Below are 17,419 nucleotides of genomic sequence, written 5' to 3' on the forward strand. Positions count from 1 at the left end.
AGGCGCGTGATTTTATTCTTTCTCCCGCCTCCTCCTCCATTTTTAACCTCCTCCATTTTCAAACTTCAAACCATAATCTTCTTCTTCTTCTTCTCAATTCTCAACACTGAACCAAACCCAGCAGCCCCACCATCTCTGGCTCTCCTTCAACCACCGCCGCCATGGAATCCACACAACCTCCGCCGCCACCACCACCAGCAGTGGCAGCAGCAGTAGCAGCCTCCCCCATTTCCACTCCCAAACCCCCATTTCCATCAAAGAAAAGCTTCGTCTCTTCTCTAATGGAGGTCGCCACTCTCCGCTCTCCCTCCTTCAAAGAAGACACATATTTCATTTCCCATCTCAAATCCTCCGAACGAAAAGCCCTCCAAGACCTAAAAAACAACCTCTCCGCCGCCACAACCACCGATTCTCCCTCCATGTGGGGCATTCCCCTCTTATCCGACGACGAACGCGCCGACGTTATCCTCCTCAAGTTCCTCCGTGCCAGAGACTTCAAAGTCCCCGATTCACTTACCATGCTTCAAAAATCCCTCCAATGGCGATTGGAATTTGGCGCCGACGGTATTCTCGATGAAGATCTAGGGTTTAAGGAGCTTGAAGGAGTCGTCGCGTATATGCAGGGCTACGATAGAGAAGGACACCCCGTTTGTTACAACGCTTATGGGGTTTTCAAGGACAAGGAAATATACGAAAAGATCTTCGGCGATGATGAAAAGCTTAAGAAATTTCTCAAATGGAGAGTTCAAGTTTTGGAACGAGGGATTAATCTCCTCGATTTCAAGCCTGGTGGGATTAATTCGTTGATTCAAGTCACTGATCTTAAGAACATGCCCAAACGAGAGCTGCGAGTAGCGTCCAATTCAATTCTCTCGCTGTTTCAAGACAATTACCCTGAATTGGTTGCTCGTAAGGTACTTTTAGCTCTTGATTTCTCTGACCCATTTGGATTTTTGAGTTATGATTAGAAATCTGAACCGATTTTTCTCCATTTTGTTGATCTGGGCGTTTAGATTTTCATCAATGTGCCTTGGTACTTCAGTATTTTGTACTCAATGTTTAGCCCCTTTTTAACACAACGAACCAAGAGCAAATTCGTCATCGCTAAAGAAGGCAACGTTGCCGAAACCCTTTACAAGTTAGTCCGTTCATCAAAATCTCTCCCGTTCTTCCAAATCTCTCTGTTTCTTGCAATAAAAAATGGGTTTCGTTTCAATTTTCGAAACAGGTTCATTCGACCGGAGGACGTTCCGGTGCAATACGGCGGCCTGAATCGCCCAAGCGACTTGCAAAATGGACCCCCAAAACCGGCGTCGGAGTTCGCCGTGAAAGGAGGAGAGAAAGTGAACATTCAAATAGAAGGGATTGAGGTTTGTTTCCCATCATAATCACTCAAAACCCCCTTTCCATTTCACCCCCTAAAACTCAAATTCAACAGGGAGGCGCCACAATCACGTGGGACATCGTCGTTGGAGGCTGGGAATTAGAATACAGCGCCGAGTTCATCCCAATCGCCGACGGCAGCTACACCATCGCCGTAGAGAAGCCAAGGAGAATTTCAGCCAATGAAGAAGCAATCCACAACTCATTCACCACAAAAGAACCCGGAAAGATGGTGATCTCCGTCGACAACACCGCCTCCCGGAGGAAAAAGGTCGCCGCCTACCGTTACGTAGTCCGGAAATCAACAGCCATCTAAACAGCGAAAGGGTAATTTGATTCTGTAATGGTTTATCTCTGAATTGGGTTTTTGTTTTAGGTGAGATTGAAAATGAATGAGTTAATTACAATTATTAGTTGGGTTTTGTGCTGATTTTGAGAACTGGGAACTGAGGTGATGTTTAGCTGTTTGTTAATATATGAGTAAAAGGGAAAGGTTGTTCTTCATATGTGGAGTTGTTGTTGTTTTTGTACAGAAATGGTTGGGTTTCGTTTGTTCTTGAAAGAAGCAAATGATGATGAAAAGAAAAAGGGTATATGGCAGTGGGGACGATAGCGGTGGGGTGCGTGGGGAAGTGCTTTTGTAAGTGTCAGAATGGAAAGCGTCTAGAAATGGGCCTTCTATTTGAAGGGGAGAGAGAGAGAGAGAGAGAGAGTGAGTGACAGAGACAGACAAACAGAGAGAGAAACAGAGAGCAGGAGAGAGAGGGAGAGAGAGAGAGAGAGACAGAGAGCAGGAGAAAGAGGGAGAGAGAGAGAGAAACAGAGGGAGAGAGGCAGAGAGCGGGAGAGAGAGAGAGAGAGAGAGGCAGAGAGAAACAGAGAGCGGGAGAGAGAGAGAGAGAGAGAGAGAGACAGAGAGAAACAGAGAGCGGGAGAGAGAGAGAGAGAGAGGCAGAGAGAAACAGAGAGCGGGAGAGAGAGAGAGAGAGGCAGAGAGAAACAGAGAGCGGGAGAGAGAAACAGAGAGCTGGAGAGAGAGAGAGAGGCAGAGAGAAACAGAGAGCGGGAGAGAGTTTAGTTTCTCTACACCTGACGAACTGATTTCGGGTTCCAATATTTTATGCCAAGGATGGTTCCGGTTTAGTTGGCTAAGACACGTGTTAACTTTTGTCAAGAGGTCAGAAGTTTGAATTTCTGTAAGTTCGATCGAAGAACTAGAGTTTGAATTTCTTATGCTAATGATGGTTTTAGTGTAAGACACGTGTCAATATGAGTCTAACTTAATTAGGTATATTCTACATTTTTCTAATGAGGTTACACTCTCGACCATAGGACTAACGATTCGAATATTTGACACTATACCACGTAAGATGAACTCAAAAAAAAATTGGGACATTACGACTACTTGCATTGATTGTTAGCTGCATTAGTGTCATTGAAGAATGATGTTGATTTTTGTCTTTCAACGACCAAATAACAATTGATAAAACAAAAGGTATAACATGAACATGAATATGTATGATACGAACATTAAAAATGTGTCGACTTAAAATAACTCAATAAGTAAAAACATTGCATTTTTAATCAAAAGGTAAAATTTATACTTCGGTTGAGTTAAATAATGTCCCGTCATATTTCAAAGTTTGAGCTGAATTTACAAGGATATAGATATATTGATAACGTAGTGGTTTTCTCGAGTCGAGAAGAAATATTGGTTTTTGATGTTGGCTTGTATGTTCAAGTTTAAGTCGATCCAAAAAAATTATACAAATTCAAAACTTTTAATAGAAAAAAAAAAAAAAAAAAAAAAAAACAAACAAACAAGAATAAACGCGGTTTTATGGTANTAAATTTTATTATAATATTTGAAAAAAACTAAAAATAAGACAAAAATATAATCCAAAAAGTTTGAATTTTTAATTCACTCGTCTATTTATTTGGAGGCTTAAAGTAATGTCACACTGAATGAGAATAATTTTATATTTCTTTAATATTAAACACAATTTAAATAGTTAATTATTTGAAAATGCATTAATAAATTAAGACTTTAATTCATATGATAGAAGACTAAATATTGTTAAGAGTAGGTTATCAAAAACTATATAAAAGGCTCTCATACCAATAGAGTTAATATTCCTCACTTATAAATCCATGATCATTCCCTAAATTAGCCGATGTGGGACTTCCATCATCCAACACCTCCCCTCGAACAAAGTGCGCCTCCCCTTAATCGAGGCTCGACTCCTTTGGAGTCTTAGTCATTTTTTACTGCCTTTGAGGAGGCTCGACTCCTTTTCTTTTGGAGTTCTTTGTTCAATATTTGAGGATTTACCAATCTATTGGCACGACTAAGTTTAGGGCATGATTTTGATACCGTGTTAGACGAAGACGACTCTCCACAATGGTATGATATTGTCCACTTTGAGCATAAGCTCTCATGGGTTTGCTTTGGGCTTCTCCAAGGCCTCATACACTAATGGACTTTGAGCATAAGCTCTCATGGGTTTGCTTTGGGCTTCTCCAAGGCCTCATACACTAATGGACTTTGAGCATAAGCTCTCATGGGTTTGCTTTGGGCTTCTCCAAGGCCTCATACACTAATGAAGTTAGTATTCCTCACTTATAAACCCATGATCATTGATCATTCCCTAAACGACTTAATTCATCTAACATTTAGAATTAAAAAATAGAGTTTCTATTTTAACTTTGTGGAGAGGTAAGCTTTTAATCTGCAAATTCTTGTGGTTGTAATTTGTATGATGTCAGAGTCATTCAAGTGATTCAAGTGGCATTGATAAAAAACTTGGTGATTCAAATCACTGGTTTAGAAATGTATCTTGATCATCAAAGTAATCTGTTCTAAAAAACTCTTAAAGAGAGATCGTCATTATATGATATTTAAAATAAATAAAAAGAATGATATTAAAGGTTATATTAATTTACCAACATTTTTCTATAAAAAAAATTGAAACGAACAAACCAACAAAAGAAAATAAGATCCTTAGTTCTTCTTCTTCTTGCCCTTCGCCATTGCAGTGCCGCTTTCGCGAGCTTCAATTTCATAGAAAAACTTGGGCGCTTTCTGATTGTGGCTCAAACTCCTAGTGGTTCGTGAAATCCCCATCATTGAATTCACTCTGTTTAATACTTTTACACCCTTCCGATCTTCCTTTGATTCTCTATTCACTGATTCACCTTCTTCTTCTCCTATTTTTCTGTCGATCCCCATGGATCTACAGCTTCTTGAAAATGCCAGTTCCGGATGGCTTCTCATGCTCCGCCGCCCTACGTTCGTCATTGATTTGCTCAGCAATGGTGGATTCTTGAAGAACAAGCAAATCACTGTACAGTCGTCGATCGTCAACCCTATAAATTTGCGTTTCCATTCTCGTGCTGCTAGTTTCACTACTAATTTCGCCGCCATGGATCGGTTCTTTGCTGAAGCAACTATGTTGATTACTTGCTTGTTCGTCAGTACATCCCAGATCTGCGAGTTCGTGGTAAGAGTTGAAAAATTAGCGTTATCTTTAACAATGCCGAATAGGTTTCTTTTGATTTTGTCTTTAAATTTTGACTCACTCCATCTGTTGCTAGAACGATGAACTCGTCTTTTCTTGTGAGTTTTCTGTAGGCGACTTCAGGGGTTGGGATGAGGCCGTAATCCTTGAGGCAAAAATCTCCAAAGGATCTTGACATGGCGAGGCCAGGATAATCTGCATCTGGTACCCATACTCTGAAAATATCTGGTTCTTCTTTATCTGTTGTGATTCTCCCCTGGCATTTCTTTATTCTTTCTGCTTCGCCTGTTTCACATTCAAAACATAATACTCAAGATTAATGGATAGATACCAAAAGGTCATAGGTTCAAGTTTTCACACCTTATTAGAACCAAAAAGAAATTGTCCCAATGGATCGAGTATAATTCAATTGGTTATCACGTTATATCTTCAACTAAAAGTTTGTAGATGTTGAGGATTGTTGAGAGAAAGTCCCGCTTGGCGCACAACCATGAGAGCTTATGCTCAAAGTAGACAATATCATACCATTGTGGAGGTCCATAGTTTCTAACATGGTATTAGAGTCATGCCCTTAACTTAGCAATGTCAATAGAATCCTAAGTGTCGAACAAAGAAGTTGTGAGTCTTGAATGTGTAGTCAAAAGTGATTGAAGTGTCAAACAAAATGTATAATTTGTTCGAGGGCTCCAGAGAGGAGTCGAGCCTCGATTAAGAGGAGGCTATTCGAGGGCTCCATAGACCTCAGGGGAGATTCTATGATGTACTTCCTTCAAGGGAAGGATCGTTGAAAATGGTTGGGAGCTAGTTAAGGAAATGATCCTAGGTTTATAAGTAAGGAATATATCTTGGTATGAAGTTTCTTGGTAAAACCAAAAGCAAAGCCATGAGAGCTCAAAGTAGACAAATATTATACCACTGTGGAGGTCCGTGGTTCCTAACAAGAGATTCAAATAGGTTGGATAACAACATAAAAATCTGCTAAATTGTTCATTCCTTTGTGATCTTCTGAATGAATTATTTGCCATCATTTGTCTTATCTCAAAAATTTGTCTCAAATTTGATAAGATAGAGTTCTTATTGCATAAACAATACCCACTTGGAACATTTGGTTTCTGGTCAGCTGTTAATTGGATCGGAATATGTTGATGGTTGTCTCCTCTGGTGCATAGAACCGCCCGGGAGTCACCCACATTTGCAACCACCAAATGCTCTCCCTGATGATCAAAAGGGTCAAGATAATGAAGAATGGCTTTTCATTTTCCTAGAAAATTTGAGACAGAGGATGTTATTTTCCGGGAAAGTTTTGAAGTAATCACCTGTTTGATAATGGACATGGCTGTTGTTCCACTGCAGAAACAATCAATAGATGAATCAAAGCCGAGGTCTCGATCAAAATCCGTATAAGCTTCTTCAAAAGCAGCTTCCCATCTTGAAACCAATGGATTTCGTTGATTTCCTTCCTTGTTGTTTGGTTGAACAGAAGCTTTAGAAACCCCATTTTGGAGATGTGATGGCTGCTGCTGCTTTTTGATAGCCTTGGAGAGCTTGGAGGGCAGCATGTCTCGTGCATGGCGAGCAACCCTATGACCAAACGGACCATGGCCATCAAAAACTCCAGAAAACACCAAACCTTTCTCCCCTGAGAAATCCTGTAAGTTTCTGATTCAACTCTCTTTGAATACATTCAACACAAAAATCATATCCCAAACAAGATCATTCCAAAATTTTGCTTTTACCTCCCAAACCGTCATTGCATCTTGATTGATTCCTTTTCTTCCTCGTTGAGTATACATTGATATGAACGCAGAGGATCCATGGAGTCGAACGATGGCTCCGTCGTCGCCACGACGAATCTCTGCTCCATCATCTCCCCGGTTGGAATCCCTCTCATCCTTATCATGGGTCATGTACTCTCCTCCTCCTCCTCCATTGATTGAATCTTTTGTGCAGCAGGCTCCCATTTTTGAGACACCCTCCACCAGGGGAATCTCAAAAAGGAATTTGAGCCACCAGAAGAGATCAAATACCCACAAATTTTCTGGGGAAGAATCTGTATTATTAAAGCATGGAAAGATCGGAGGGTTCTCTGAATCTGAACCCAAAGGGAGCAGAAACAGAGAGGAGAGGAGAGGAGAGGAGAGGAGAGGAGAGAGAGAGAGAATGAAGTGGAAAATGTTGTTAAGATGAGAATGTGGAATGAAATTGAACAAACAGAATTATATTTAGAAAATCATGGATGATGGTGTGTTGTTGACATTTGTGTTTAGTGGGTTAGCTCTTCTTCCAATTCTTGACCTTATTAAGTTGATTTATCTATATGTTTAATTGTTCAAGTTTAAGGTTAATGGTTGCTTAAATAATATTATCGGTTCCTTCGTTATAATGGGATTATTTTAAATTATGGTGTTTCTCATTATCATCCCACCACTACCACAGGAATTCAAAGGAAGATAGTTTAGCGGTAATTAATAGGTATTATTAGTGTAACAGGCGTCCTTATGATTTTTAAGTCCGTTCAGATTTGTAATTAGTTTCACATCTTGATCATAGATAGACTACTTAACTTCGAGTTTATAAACCGTGACAAATTTTTCATGAATAGACACTTAGGTTCAAGTCTATAAGTCGTGACACTTAGGTTCAAGTCTATAAGTCGTGACAATTTTCCCATAAAAACTCTACGATCCTATATCGGTTGGGAGGAAAACGAAGTATTCTTTATAAGGGTGTAGAAACCTCAGAAACCTCTCTTAGGAAAACGAAGTATTCTTTATAAGGGTGTAGAAACCTCAGAAACCTCTCTTGTATGGGCGTAGAAACTTTAGAAAGAAACCTCCGGATGTAGAAACCTCCCTTATAAGGGCGTAGAAACTTCAAAAAAAAAAAAACCTCCTTTGTAGGGGTAGAAACCTCAACAACCAACCTCCATTATAAGGGCGTAGAAACTTCAGAAACCTCCCTTAACAGAGGCATTTTAAAAGTCACCCGTAAGAGAAAATCCAAAGAGAATAATATAATATGTTACAATTAGACTTCCCTTATAAACTTTTTTTTTCTTTTTTTTTTTTAGTAAAAAAGAAAACCTATAAGCTTATGAATTTTTTTCTAAAAAAGTCCAAATATCTAATAGACTTCTAAATTATTAATTTTATATCTAATGAATTTATGAAAGTTTCTAAACTTTCATTTTTGCATAAAGTTCAAGGACGTGATTAGGTCCATGATCGATTGAGTAGTTTGCTCCTGATTTTTCTCCTTATTTTGTTTGACCTCTTGTCTAAGTACCCAATTTCATATTCCTGAAATATGGGGTATGCTACTCACAAGAGAATCGGGTCAATCGAGTGCTGATTTTGTGTCTGCTACTTAGTCTTAAGTTTAGTTAGTATCTGGTAACTTCGCCTAACTAGAACTTCTTTCTTTCCCTTCGAACATCACTATCTGCTTATTTGAAATCCGAACCCCTGCCATTAGAAATTGGTCCTCTGGCATTTAACAATAACTTAATACTTACCTGTTGTAATGTTAGTTTTATCAGTTGACAAGTCAAAAAAAATAAATATCCAAACAACCAATTTTCCATTCGAAATATAAATAGATAATGGGCAACAGATGCAGGCCAAGCACTTGAGATATCATCATTCCTGGCTCGAATTGGACTAATCCAAGCATTCATACTCAGCCAGACTTTCCAACTCAAAAATAAAACAATTCTATAATCTATGAAACGTATCCTGTTTCGAACAAGCTCCATTTCAATGGCTACAGCTGAAGAAGAAGAAGAAGACATGATTTTCAGTTTCATAGAAGACACAGAATGTTTATACACCAACAAGGAGATGTGTAAAATCAGCCAACTTTTGGATTTGCAGAGCTTAAACAATGTGATTCTAGGAAATAATCATGTTAATGAGATATGGTTTCAAAAGAATGTTATTCAAAAAGAAAGAATGTATTGTGTTTGTTGTTACCACCATTGATGAACCAGAACTCCACTTTGTCTGAGAGAAGAAACCAACTCTATGCATTGAGAATATGTTTTCTCATACTTTGTACTCCTTTGTCCTGGGCAACACCTCTGCCATCTATTGTAATGGCATTCAAGAAACATCTCATCTATCAAACAGATCGCTCCCGTCTCGAAGAGTTTCGGAATCAATTCGAACTCAGTTCCTTCCACGTCCATCTTCAACACCACGAAATCCTTCTCTGATACTGTGTTCTTCAACCAGTTGGCGAAATCAAACCCTTGAATCTGATTAACCTCTCCATCGAAACGACCCAAAGATCGGACAGGTTGAATCCTGCCCATTCCTCTGGTCCCTTTCTCCTCCTTTTCCTTACCTGGGTCTTTGTTGATCTCAAAGGATAATGTCTCATTCCTTACCCAAGCAGCATAAGGCAACAATGTCACCCCTTTCTTTGAACTATACTGTTCATGAAATGTTTGATCAGCTTCAATGGCATAAACTTCAAAGGTTTTGTTCTGCTTTGGATATTGCTTCTTGAACCAACTCCCAATACTGGAGCCATAGCTTCTAGCTCCAACATCCACATAGACATACCTATGTTTGAAGCTTATTTCAGCCATGGAAGGCAAATACTTAATGTTCTGTATATTTCTCTTTAAGGTTAACCATGGCTTCAATGGCTCCTCTAGAATCAGGGGCTCAGCATTTCGAACCAGAGATAGCTTAAACCCAGGAACAGAGCAATTCTTCTTGTAAGAATCTCCATCCACTAATCCCTTTTCAAGAATCTTGTTCTCTTTTTTCAATACATATTCACGAATTAAAGGCATTGATGGAAGAAGAACATCTATATCTTTTGATCTAACTATCTTGCAGCAATTGAATAAATCAACGAATGAATTGAAACTATACGTATCTTTAGAACTCACATGGACCACCGCAAACCCTTCGGGTTTCAGTATCCGAGCAATCTCCGAAGCAAAATCATACGCCCGACGCGAAATATCCAATCGGCCACCGCCGGAGAACACGAAGTCGAAGGTCTTATCCTCGAACGGAATCCGATGAGCCTCGTCTTTAATCACGAGAGGCTTCAACGCCTTCTTGAAAATCCCGACCGAGTCCGAAACCCCGATCTCCTTTAACGCCGACACGTCCGCTCCTGTTGGGGTATCAATGCACAAGGATTTCGAATTTGCCGATACGTAGCCCTCGGTAATCAGATCTTGGAAAACGGAGGAGTAAAACTGGACGGTTTTGATCCAATCTTCACTCGTATACAGATCCGCACGAGAAGATCCAATGACGAGAGGATCTGCGTTTTCCGTTAACAAAGCGGAACTTCCGGCTCGACCGCCGCCGCCGCCAGCGATCATGAAATTGAAATTTTCCGGTAAAGAGAAGAAACAGAAGTCACCGATGCTACAGGATTCTCCTGCAATGGTCACAACATAGGCGAATCGACCAAGAATCACAAGAATAGAGAACAGAAGCACTCGAACCAGAAGGAACCTAAGAGAGGCGAAGTTCCCGGACATTGATCCCATAAATCTCCTTTAATCTCTTCCTGTACAGAATAAACAGAACATGAAAACAAAAGGATTGGAGAAGATAAGGAAGTCAGAATGAAATCGAAGGTTTAGCGTGAGCAGAATCGGGAGGAGGTGTGGTTAGCTCCAATAAGGGCTCTGGCTGAAGCTCCGGCGGCGGCGGCGATTGAAAAATGGAGGAAGAAGAAATGGGCGAAAGGGGAAATCATGGCCGGCGGGAAGAAATTTGAAGGAATTACAGCAAGAAAGAGGCTGTGCTGATGATATACTGATTCTTCTCTTCGCTGTGGGAAAGTGGAGATGAAAATGGAATCAGAGAGTCGACGGTGGAGATAAAAGGGAAGCGAGCAACCGGTTCAGCCGGTCACCATACGGATAGGAAGCTGATGGAATGAGAATGGAACATGAAAGTGAAGCTGCCTTTGTCTTTTAATAATGCAAAATTCCAAACTTCCAAACTTCCAATTATAAAAATGTTACATTATAATTTTAAAAGATTTAACCCTAAAATCATTACAAATTAGGGTTCAAGGGCGACGTATTAGTCCCTGAATTTCTCGAGCCCGACCTGCAACGCCTACCTACACGGTTGGTAGCAAGCACAATTGGGTCTCGGCATCGTAGATGCCTCGTTCTTTCATACGTCCCTACAAAACCAAGCCTTAAGGAACTCGACTTATGTTGTTCTCGAAATTTTTAGGGTTTTAGATTCTTCTTTTCTAGTTACTGCTCCATACCCACGATCCGAATTCAGGTCCAGAATCTAAATTCAACACTTGATGGCCTCCCAACATTACCCTACAATAGGATGGCGTTACTACTTCTTGCTTCTAAGAGTGAAGACTATCCCTATGAAAGTGCTCCAAGCAGGACACACTTAACTTTGAAGTTCTTGTGATTGAGCTACTGAAAAGAAAGGTGTACCTTGTTTGTGAGATCTATATCGGTTGAAGAGGAGAACGAAACATTCCTTATAAAGGTGTGAAATCCTCTGCCGCCTAGTTGATACGTTTTAAAATCATGAAGCTGACGACGGTACGTAATGGGCTAATGTATCTGCTAACGAGGATGTTGAGCTCCCAAGGGGGTGGACTGTGAGATCTCACATTGGTTAGAGAGGGGAACGAATCATTCCTATAAGAGTGTGAAAACCTCTCCCTAGCAGACCCTCTAGGGATATGGAAACCTCTCCACAGTAGACACATTTAAAAACTGTGAAGCTAACGACAGTACGTAACAGCTAAAGCATTCAATATTTACTAGCGGTGGGCTTGGGCTGTTACATTGTTCATATAGGTAATAACTTTCACGTGGTTTTTGTTCATTCATATACCTCTCATTTATTTGGGTATTAGAAACATTTATTTTTAAAAAGTAGAATAAATGTAAAGGCTAAAATGGGCGTTTTATTGCAAATAATGGAAGGACTTAAAACAAAAAAATTAAAAAAGTTGATGACCTAAAATGAAATAAATATTAGAGTAGTTAGGATTTAAATCATAAAAAATAAAAAATAAAAAAAGATGAAATTAATAACTCCAAATAAAGTTTAGGTATTGATTAGTTAGCCATTTATTTGTCCCATTAATTAAAATTGAATTCCCTTTTAGTCCCTATCTTAAATAACTAGCTTACCCCCCAAGCAATAAAATAGTATTATAATTTCTTTGCTGATGTCATCCATGAATGAAATTACATATTTGCCCTTACTTTTCTTTAGAACAATTAAAATTTCCCTATTATTATTCCCTCATTTTGTCACATCCTTACAAAATTCTTGGTATAACCTCCAATAATTGTATTTATTTATTTATTTATTTATTATTATTATTATTATTATTATTATTATTATTATTATTATTATTATTATTATTATTGTTGTTATTGAAGTACACCAAATAAGAAAAATATAAATAAAGTATTAACCATTTTTATTAAAACTTTTAAATGTTTAAATGTATTTTAAGACGAATACTAAGTTTATAAATATTTTTATTAAGACTAAATTAAAATTATCCATAAAATTTTAAAATTTTTAATAATATTTTTAAATTTTTAAAAATATCCTTATTATCAGTTTTACCATCCGTTTTAGATGCAAAGGATAGTTTTTATTTCAAAAATACTCTTCGACTCTAAATAGTGTTCCAAAAATATCCTTTTAATTTTTATTTTAATTTAAAATACGGTTGAACTTCAACAGTGTTCCAAAAATACCCTTCTAATTTTTATAAAAAAATTTAAGATACTCTCGAACTTTCAATAGTGTTCCAAAAATACCCTTTTATTTTTTTAAAAAAAATTTAAAATACTCTCGAATTCCAAAAATACCCTTCTAACTTTTGTAAAAAAAGTGTTCCAAAAATACCCTTCTAATTTTTATTTTTAAAAAAATTAAAATACTCTCGAACTATAATAGTGTTCCGAAAATACCCTTTTAATTTTCTTTAAAAAGGTTTAAAATTTTTCATTAACATCATTATTTTAAAACTCTTCCCAAAAAAAAAAAAAAAAACATTTGAAGCCTTTAGAAGAAGGCACAGCTAAATCCCCTATAAATGTTGAAATGATTTGATAAGAGAATTTACGAAACTAAAGACAAAGACTCCTACTTCGTTCTCACTCTTAAGTACTTTTGTCTCGAACCATAACAAAAAAAAAAGGGCCCTCCATCCTAAACATAGGACATAGCTTCGTTACCTGATTTCTTCGCTTCTAACCTGCTCTCAACCCCTCATGATACTCATGTCCTCTCCCAAATGGACCAAACCCTATCACCCCATCATTTCCGGCTCACTCTCGAATATATAAATGAACTAGAACTACATTTGAATGAGGGCGATTTTGAAAACAAAATGATGTGAGAACCCACATCGGTTAGAGACGAAAACGAAACATTTCTTATAATGGTATGGAACCCTCTCCCTAGCAATGCATTTTAAAACCGTGAGGTTAACGACAATACATAACGGGTCAAAGAAACAACTACACGTTTTAAAACTGTGAAGCTATAAATTTTGAAGTCTCGACTTTAAAAGACTAGGTATTTGATTTTGGTGGTATGGCAACTCCTAAGTAATCTTCTTTCTTCTTCTTCAACGAGACCAAAGGCAGCCATGTGCAAAACCAGACATGGCCATAGTTGGTGACCCATTTGTATGATAACACTCATTATTCATATCATGTTCTTCAAAATATTGTCCTCTAATTGCCTTAGTTTGGTTCACATCTTTGTAGGGTACCCTACCCCTTATGCCTCTCTTTTTAAATATGATTTGATTCTTAAGGGTTTAAAATGACATGCCGAGATTGATCGTATAAATTTATTTTTAAACTGTGTTTATGTTTCCTACCATATATCTAATCTAAAAGAGGAGGAGTCGTGTGTCGTGTGTCAGCCATGCAAAGGAGAAGAAAAGTTGAACATGTCAGTCATAAAGAGGAGGAGTCGTGTGTCAGCCATGCAAAGGAGAATATAAGTTGAGCTGAGCGATCATAAAGAGGAGGAGTCGTGTGTGAGTCATGCAAAGGAGGAGGAAGGTTGAACATGGTGGTCATAGAGGTCATAAGTAAGACCCACTCTCTACTATGCCCCGTTCTTCTACCTCATTTGTCGGACTTCTTTTGTCTTTCGGTTTGTAATGAATGGACGTTATTTTATTATCATTCTTATTATTAGGTCAAAATATACAAAGACCTTCCCGATTTTTTTTAAGAGATTTCAATTATCCTCTAAACTTCAAAAAAAAACAATTCATTTAAACCTTAAACTTTGAAACGGCTAAAAAAAATAGTTCTTGAATTTTTTTTTAAAGAATTAAAACGATGAATTTCAAGGGCTAGAGATATAACTGAAATTTACCCAAAGTTTAGGGATATTTTGTGTAATTTAACCTACGAATTTGCTATGATTTTGATTATAAGTCAAGTATGGGATGAACGATACTAAGTCGGACCAACATACCCGAGTTTCAGTCATACAAAGATTTGAGAAAATTAGATGTTCTTGAGTTCTATTGACTGTGGTGAACCGAGAGAAAAAGAATAGAAGAAGCATCTGACTCCTTCATACAAGTTCCACTTGCCTCGGGGCTTAGTGTCTCCTACTACTTTACAAGGTCTTATCTGTCCCCGACTTTCTTTGACTTTGTTTATGTCAACAAACAATTCGAAATGGCCAAAAAGCTTACCTCTGAGGCCGGAGTCAACATAGAATAAAAAGGACAACTATGTTGTGTTGACAAAGACAACTTTTTGGACTACGAATAAAGACAATCGAAAATACAGTATCATTGTGGTAAATTCGACCAAAGAGAAATCAATTAAAAAAAATACTAAATATATACCACTATTTTTTAAATTAATTGATTTTCTTAAAAAAAATAATAATAATTAAATACACACAATGATCAAATTCTAGAGATTAAATCAATAATATTTTAGAATTTTAATTTTTCTGAAATGGGCCTTTGAATTGACCTTGGGCTGGGCCTTTACATGGCTAGCTCGACAAAACTTTGGGCCCAACAATTTGTTGACCAAGTGATTTGGATGCCACGAATTTGAGTTGACCAAATTAAGGTTTAGCTGTCAAACAGTTGTTGCTCTTCTCATCGTGATTCCCTCTCCCGTTGACTTCTTATTCCTCGTTGACTTTCTTTGTCTCTTGATTACTTAGTACCCCTAGACATTATATATGTTTGTAAGTTTAGTGCCTTTAAGTATATCGTAGTGTTCGGGCATTTTCCGTTCTCTTGTAAACAATGTCGAACCCTAATGAAAAATCGTTCACCGAAATCCTTGAAACGATCTCCTCAGCTCCTCCTCCTCCTCCCGACGTTGAAAATAAGAGTACGTCTCCAAACGTCGAAAAGAAGAGTACATCTCCAGACGTCGAAAAGAAGAGTACACCAACAATCGGTGTTGTCGAAACCGCTGCAATTATAAAGAGGAAAAAGAGAGAAGACACGTTAAAGAAAAGCTCTTTGGTTTTGAGATGGCTATGTTTTATATTTTCGTTTCTCGCTTTTGTTCTCATGGCCTCCAACAGACATGGAAGGGGTCTTAATTTTGAAGACTACGAAGAATACAGGTACCGTATAGATACTTTTATTTCTATCGAGTTTTTGGATTGAACAATAATTTAAAATGATATTATGACACCATATCTAGTAATGAACCACACCCCTTGAATTAATAGGGTATTAAAAGAGCGAGAGAGAAAATTACGAGAAATGAAGAATGGTTGAGTCATAAATTGAAGCTAATAAGATAGAATATATCAAATAAAGATGATCTATGGAGCGTTGATAAACAATTTATATCGGTATAAGAACTTGTAAAACATATTTCTAATAATTTAAGAGTATTAATGCTACTTTTAAAAGTTATAAGTATTTTTAAAATGTGGTACTAACGATTCCGTTCATATATTAACGATAAGAGTTTTTTAAAACTTTTTAAAAAAGTTTAAGAGTATTTTTGAACGGGTTTAAAAAAGTTTAGGGTATTAACGTGAAATTGAAATATGAAGGATATTTAAAAAAAAAAAAAATATATAGTATGCTGACTAGTTGAAATATACTCAGTTTCTCGATTCTCACTAAATGGCAGTTACTTACTGGTAATTGCGATAATCTCGAGCGTATATTCAGTCTACCAAGGAATTCGAGAAGTCATCCAACTTGTTAATAGAAAACCTACGTTTTCTCGACCCGTATTTGCCACCATTGACTTTATCGGCGATCAGGTATTTGATCTCGATTTCAAATCGTTAGGTACCTCATTTTTAAGACAGACATGAATCAACCAAATGGGTTCATATTGTTATTGTTTTTATGTTGTTGGTGGTGACAGATTTTGGCATATTTGTTGATATCGGCGGCATCAGCGGCAGTTCCAAGGACGAACTATGCTAGACAAAATTCTGATAACTCCATGTTGATGAAGTTTGTAGACATGGCCTCAGCTTCCATTAGCATGGCTTTCTTGGCCTTCTTCACATTAGCTCTATCTGTTCTTATTTCTGGATATCAACTCTTTGCTCACTTTTTCATTTGATTTTCGTATCGTTATACCCTAATTTTTCTTGTTCCATTGAGTGAGTATTTGCTCGTTTTCGTTAGATATTCGTTTGTATTTTAAACATTGTTTGAAGATGTTTTCGGTTGTAGATTTTTGTTTTCAAAAGTTGTGGTTGCTTTTCTCGTAATTTCTTTGTGTATCTTTTAGAATTAGAAGGAAGTTTTTTTTTTATTTTTTATGAACTTATAATTTTATGATTCGATTAGTTTATGAATGTAATAATAGTAGAAAAATTGGATTATTTGATGCATGAATTGGATTAAATTGATGTGTTATTGGATTGAATCATTGTTTATGATTTGTATAATATGTGTTCCTCTATGTTTGATCGGTTATAATTTTATATGATTATGTATACGTTATACGAGGTACTATCGATATGAACATGTGTATGCTATACGAGGCACCATCAATACAATTATGTATAGTTATTCAAGACACCATGAACTATAAATATTTATACCATATGACGGAAATACCATGATTATGAATGTACATCTTGTGAAAGAATAGAGTCATGAAATGTAGGACAACACCAACATGCATCATATCACTAAGCTTATGGTTTAAATTACGAAACCTCATACATGTTGTATGCTCACGTAATCATAAATTACTTGTCTAGTTATGTATTGTACGAGCACGTACACCCATAATATTATTGGTGTTCCTTCCTTTCCTCCACGTTCGACAGCGTAAGTGTGCGCTAGCTTATAGTCAGGTCTAGAGTGAACGTTAATGAGCCCACCTAATTAATCTACGTGCAAGTACATGAAATTGTAAAGAGAAGTACTACACATTCAACTCTAATCGAAAATGAAAATAGAATCTAAAGACAGTCATGAATTTAAGTCAACATTTTTCCGACCCTAGTTGAGAGATCACTTACTGAGTAATTTTAAACACTCATTCT

General features: G+C 37.3%; 4 protein-coding genes and 1 long non-coding RNA gene across 5 annotated transcripts; 3 read left to right on the forward strand and 2 right to left on the reverse strand.

Moving 5' to 3' along the window:
* The first annotated feature begins 27 nt into the window (after positions 1-27).
* On the forward strand, positions 28-1,887 carry LOC111781140 (patellin-6-like). The gene is made up of 4 exons (XM_023661588.1): positions 28-914; positions 1,014-1,138; positions 1,229-1,370; positions 1,439-1,887. The coding sequence occupies exons 1-4, from the start codon at positions 162-164 to the stop codon at positions 1,697-1,699; spliced, it is 1,281 nt and encodes a 426-aa protein (XP_023517356.1). The 5' UTR covers positions 28-161; the 3' UTR covers positions 1,700-1,887.
* Positions 1,888-4,280: 2,393 nt separating this feature from the next.
* On the reverse strand, positions 4,281-6,888 carry LOC111780962 (probable protein phosphatase 2C 65). The gene is made up of 5 exons (XM_023661338.1): positions 6,638-6,888; positions 6,218-6,550; positions 5,998-6,115; positions 4,963-5,186; positions 4,281-4,870 (listed from the first exon to the last, which is right to left on the reverse strand). Exons 1-5 carry the CDS (start codon positions 6,860-6,862, stop codon positions 4,385-4,387), a joined length of 1,386 nt encoding a protein of 461 aa, XP_023517106.1. The 5' UTR covers positions 6,863-6,888; the 3' UTR covers positions 4,281-4,384.
* On the forward strand, positions 4,410-7,188 carry LOC111780964. Its single transcript, XR_002812933.1, has 7 exons — positions 4,410-4,490; positions 4,623-4,883; positions 5,015-5,105; positions 6,071-6,283; positions 6,382-6,552; positions 6,709-6,775; positions 6,855-7,188. It is a non-coding gene; the product is annotated as an uncharacterized LOC111780964 (long non-coding RNA).
* A 1,275-nt stretch (positions 7,189-8,463) lies between these two features.
* LOC111782122 lies at positions 8,464-10,817 on the reverse strand. Its single transcript, XM_023662920.1, has one exon. The coding sequence runs from the start codon at positions 10,417-10,419 to the stop codon at positions 8,869-8,871; it is 1,551 nt and encodes a 516-aa protein (XP_023518688.1). The 5' UTR covers positions 10,420-10,817; the 3' UTR covers positions 8,464-8,868.
* Positions 10,818-15,185: 4,368 nt separating this feature from the next.
* On the forward strand, positions 15,186-16,482 carry LOC111781597 (CASP-like protein 4B1). Its single transcript, XM_023662282.1, has 3 exons — positions 15,186-15,514; positions 16,036-16,171; positions 16,279-16,482. Exons 1-3 carry the CDS (start codon positions 15,186-15,188, stop codon positions 16,480-16,482), a joined length of 669 nt encoding a protein of 222 aa, XP_023518050.1.
* Positions 16,483-17,419: the final 937 nt, after the last annotated feature.

The sequence above is a fragment of the Cucurbita pepo genome, chromosome LG19 (genome assembly GCF_002806865.2).
Source record: "Cucurbita pepo subsp. pepo cultivar mu-cu-16 chromosome LG19, ASM280686v2, whole genome shotgun sequence".
NCBI classification, from domain to species: Eukaryota; Viridiplantae; Streptophyta; class Magnoliopsida; order Cucurbitales; family Cucurbitaceae; genus Cucurbita; species Cucurbita pepo.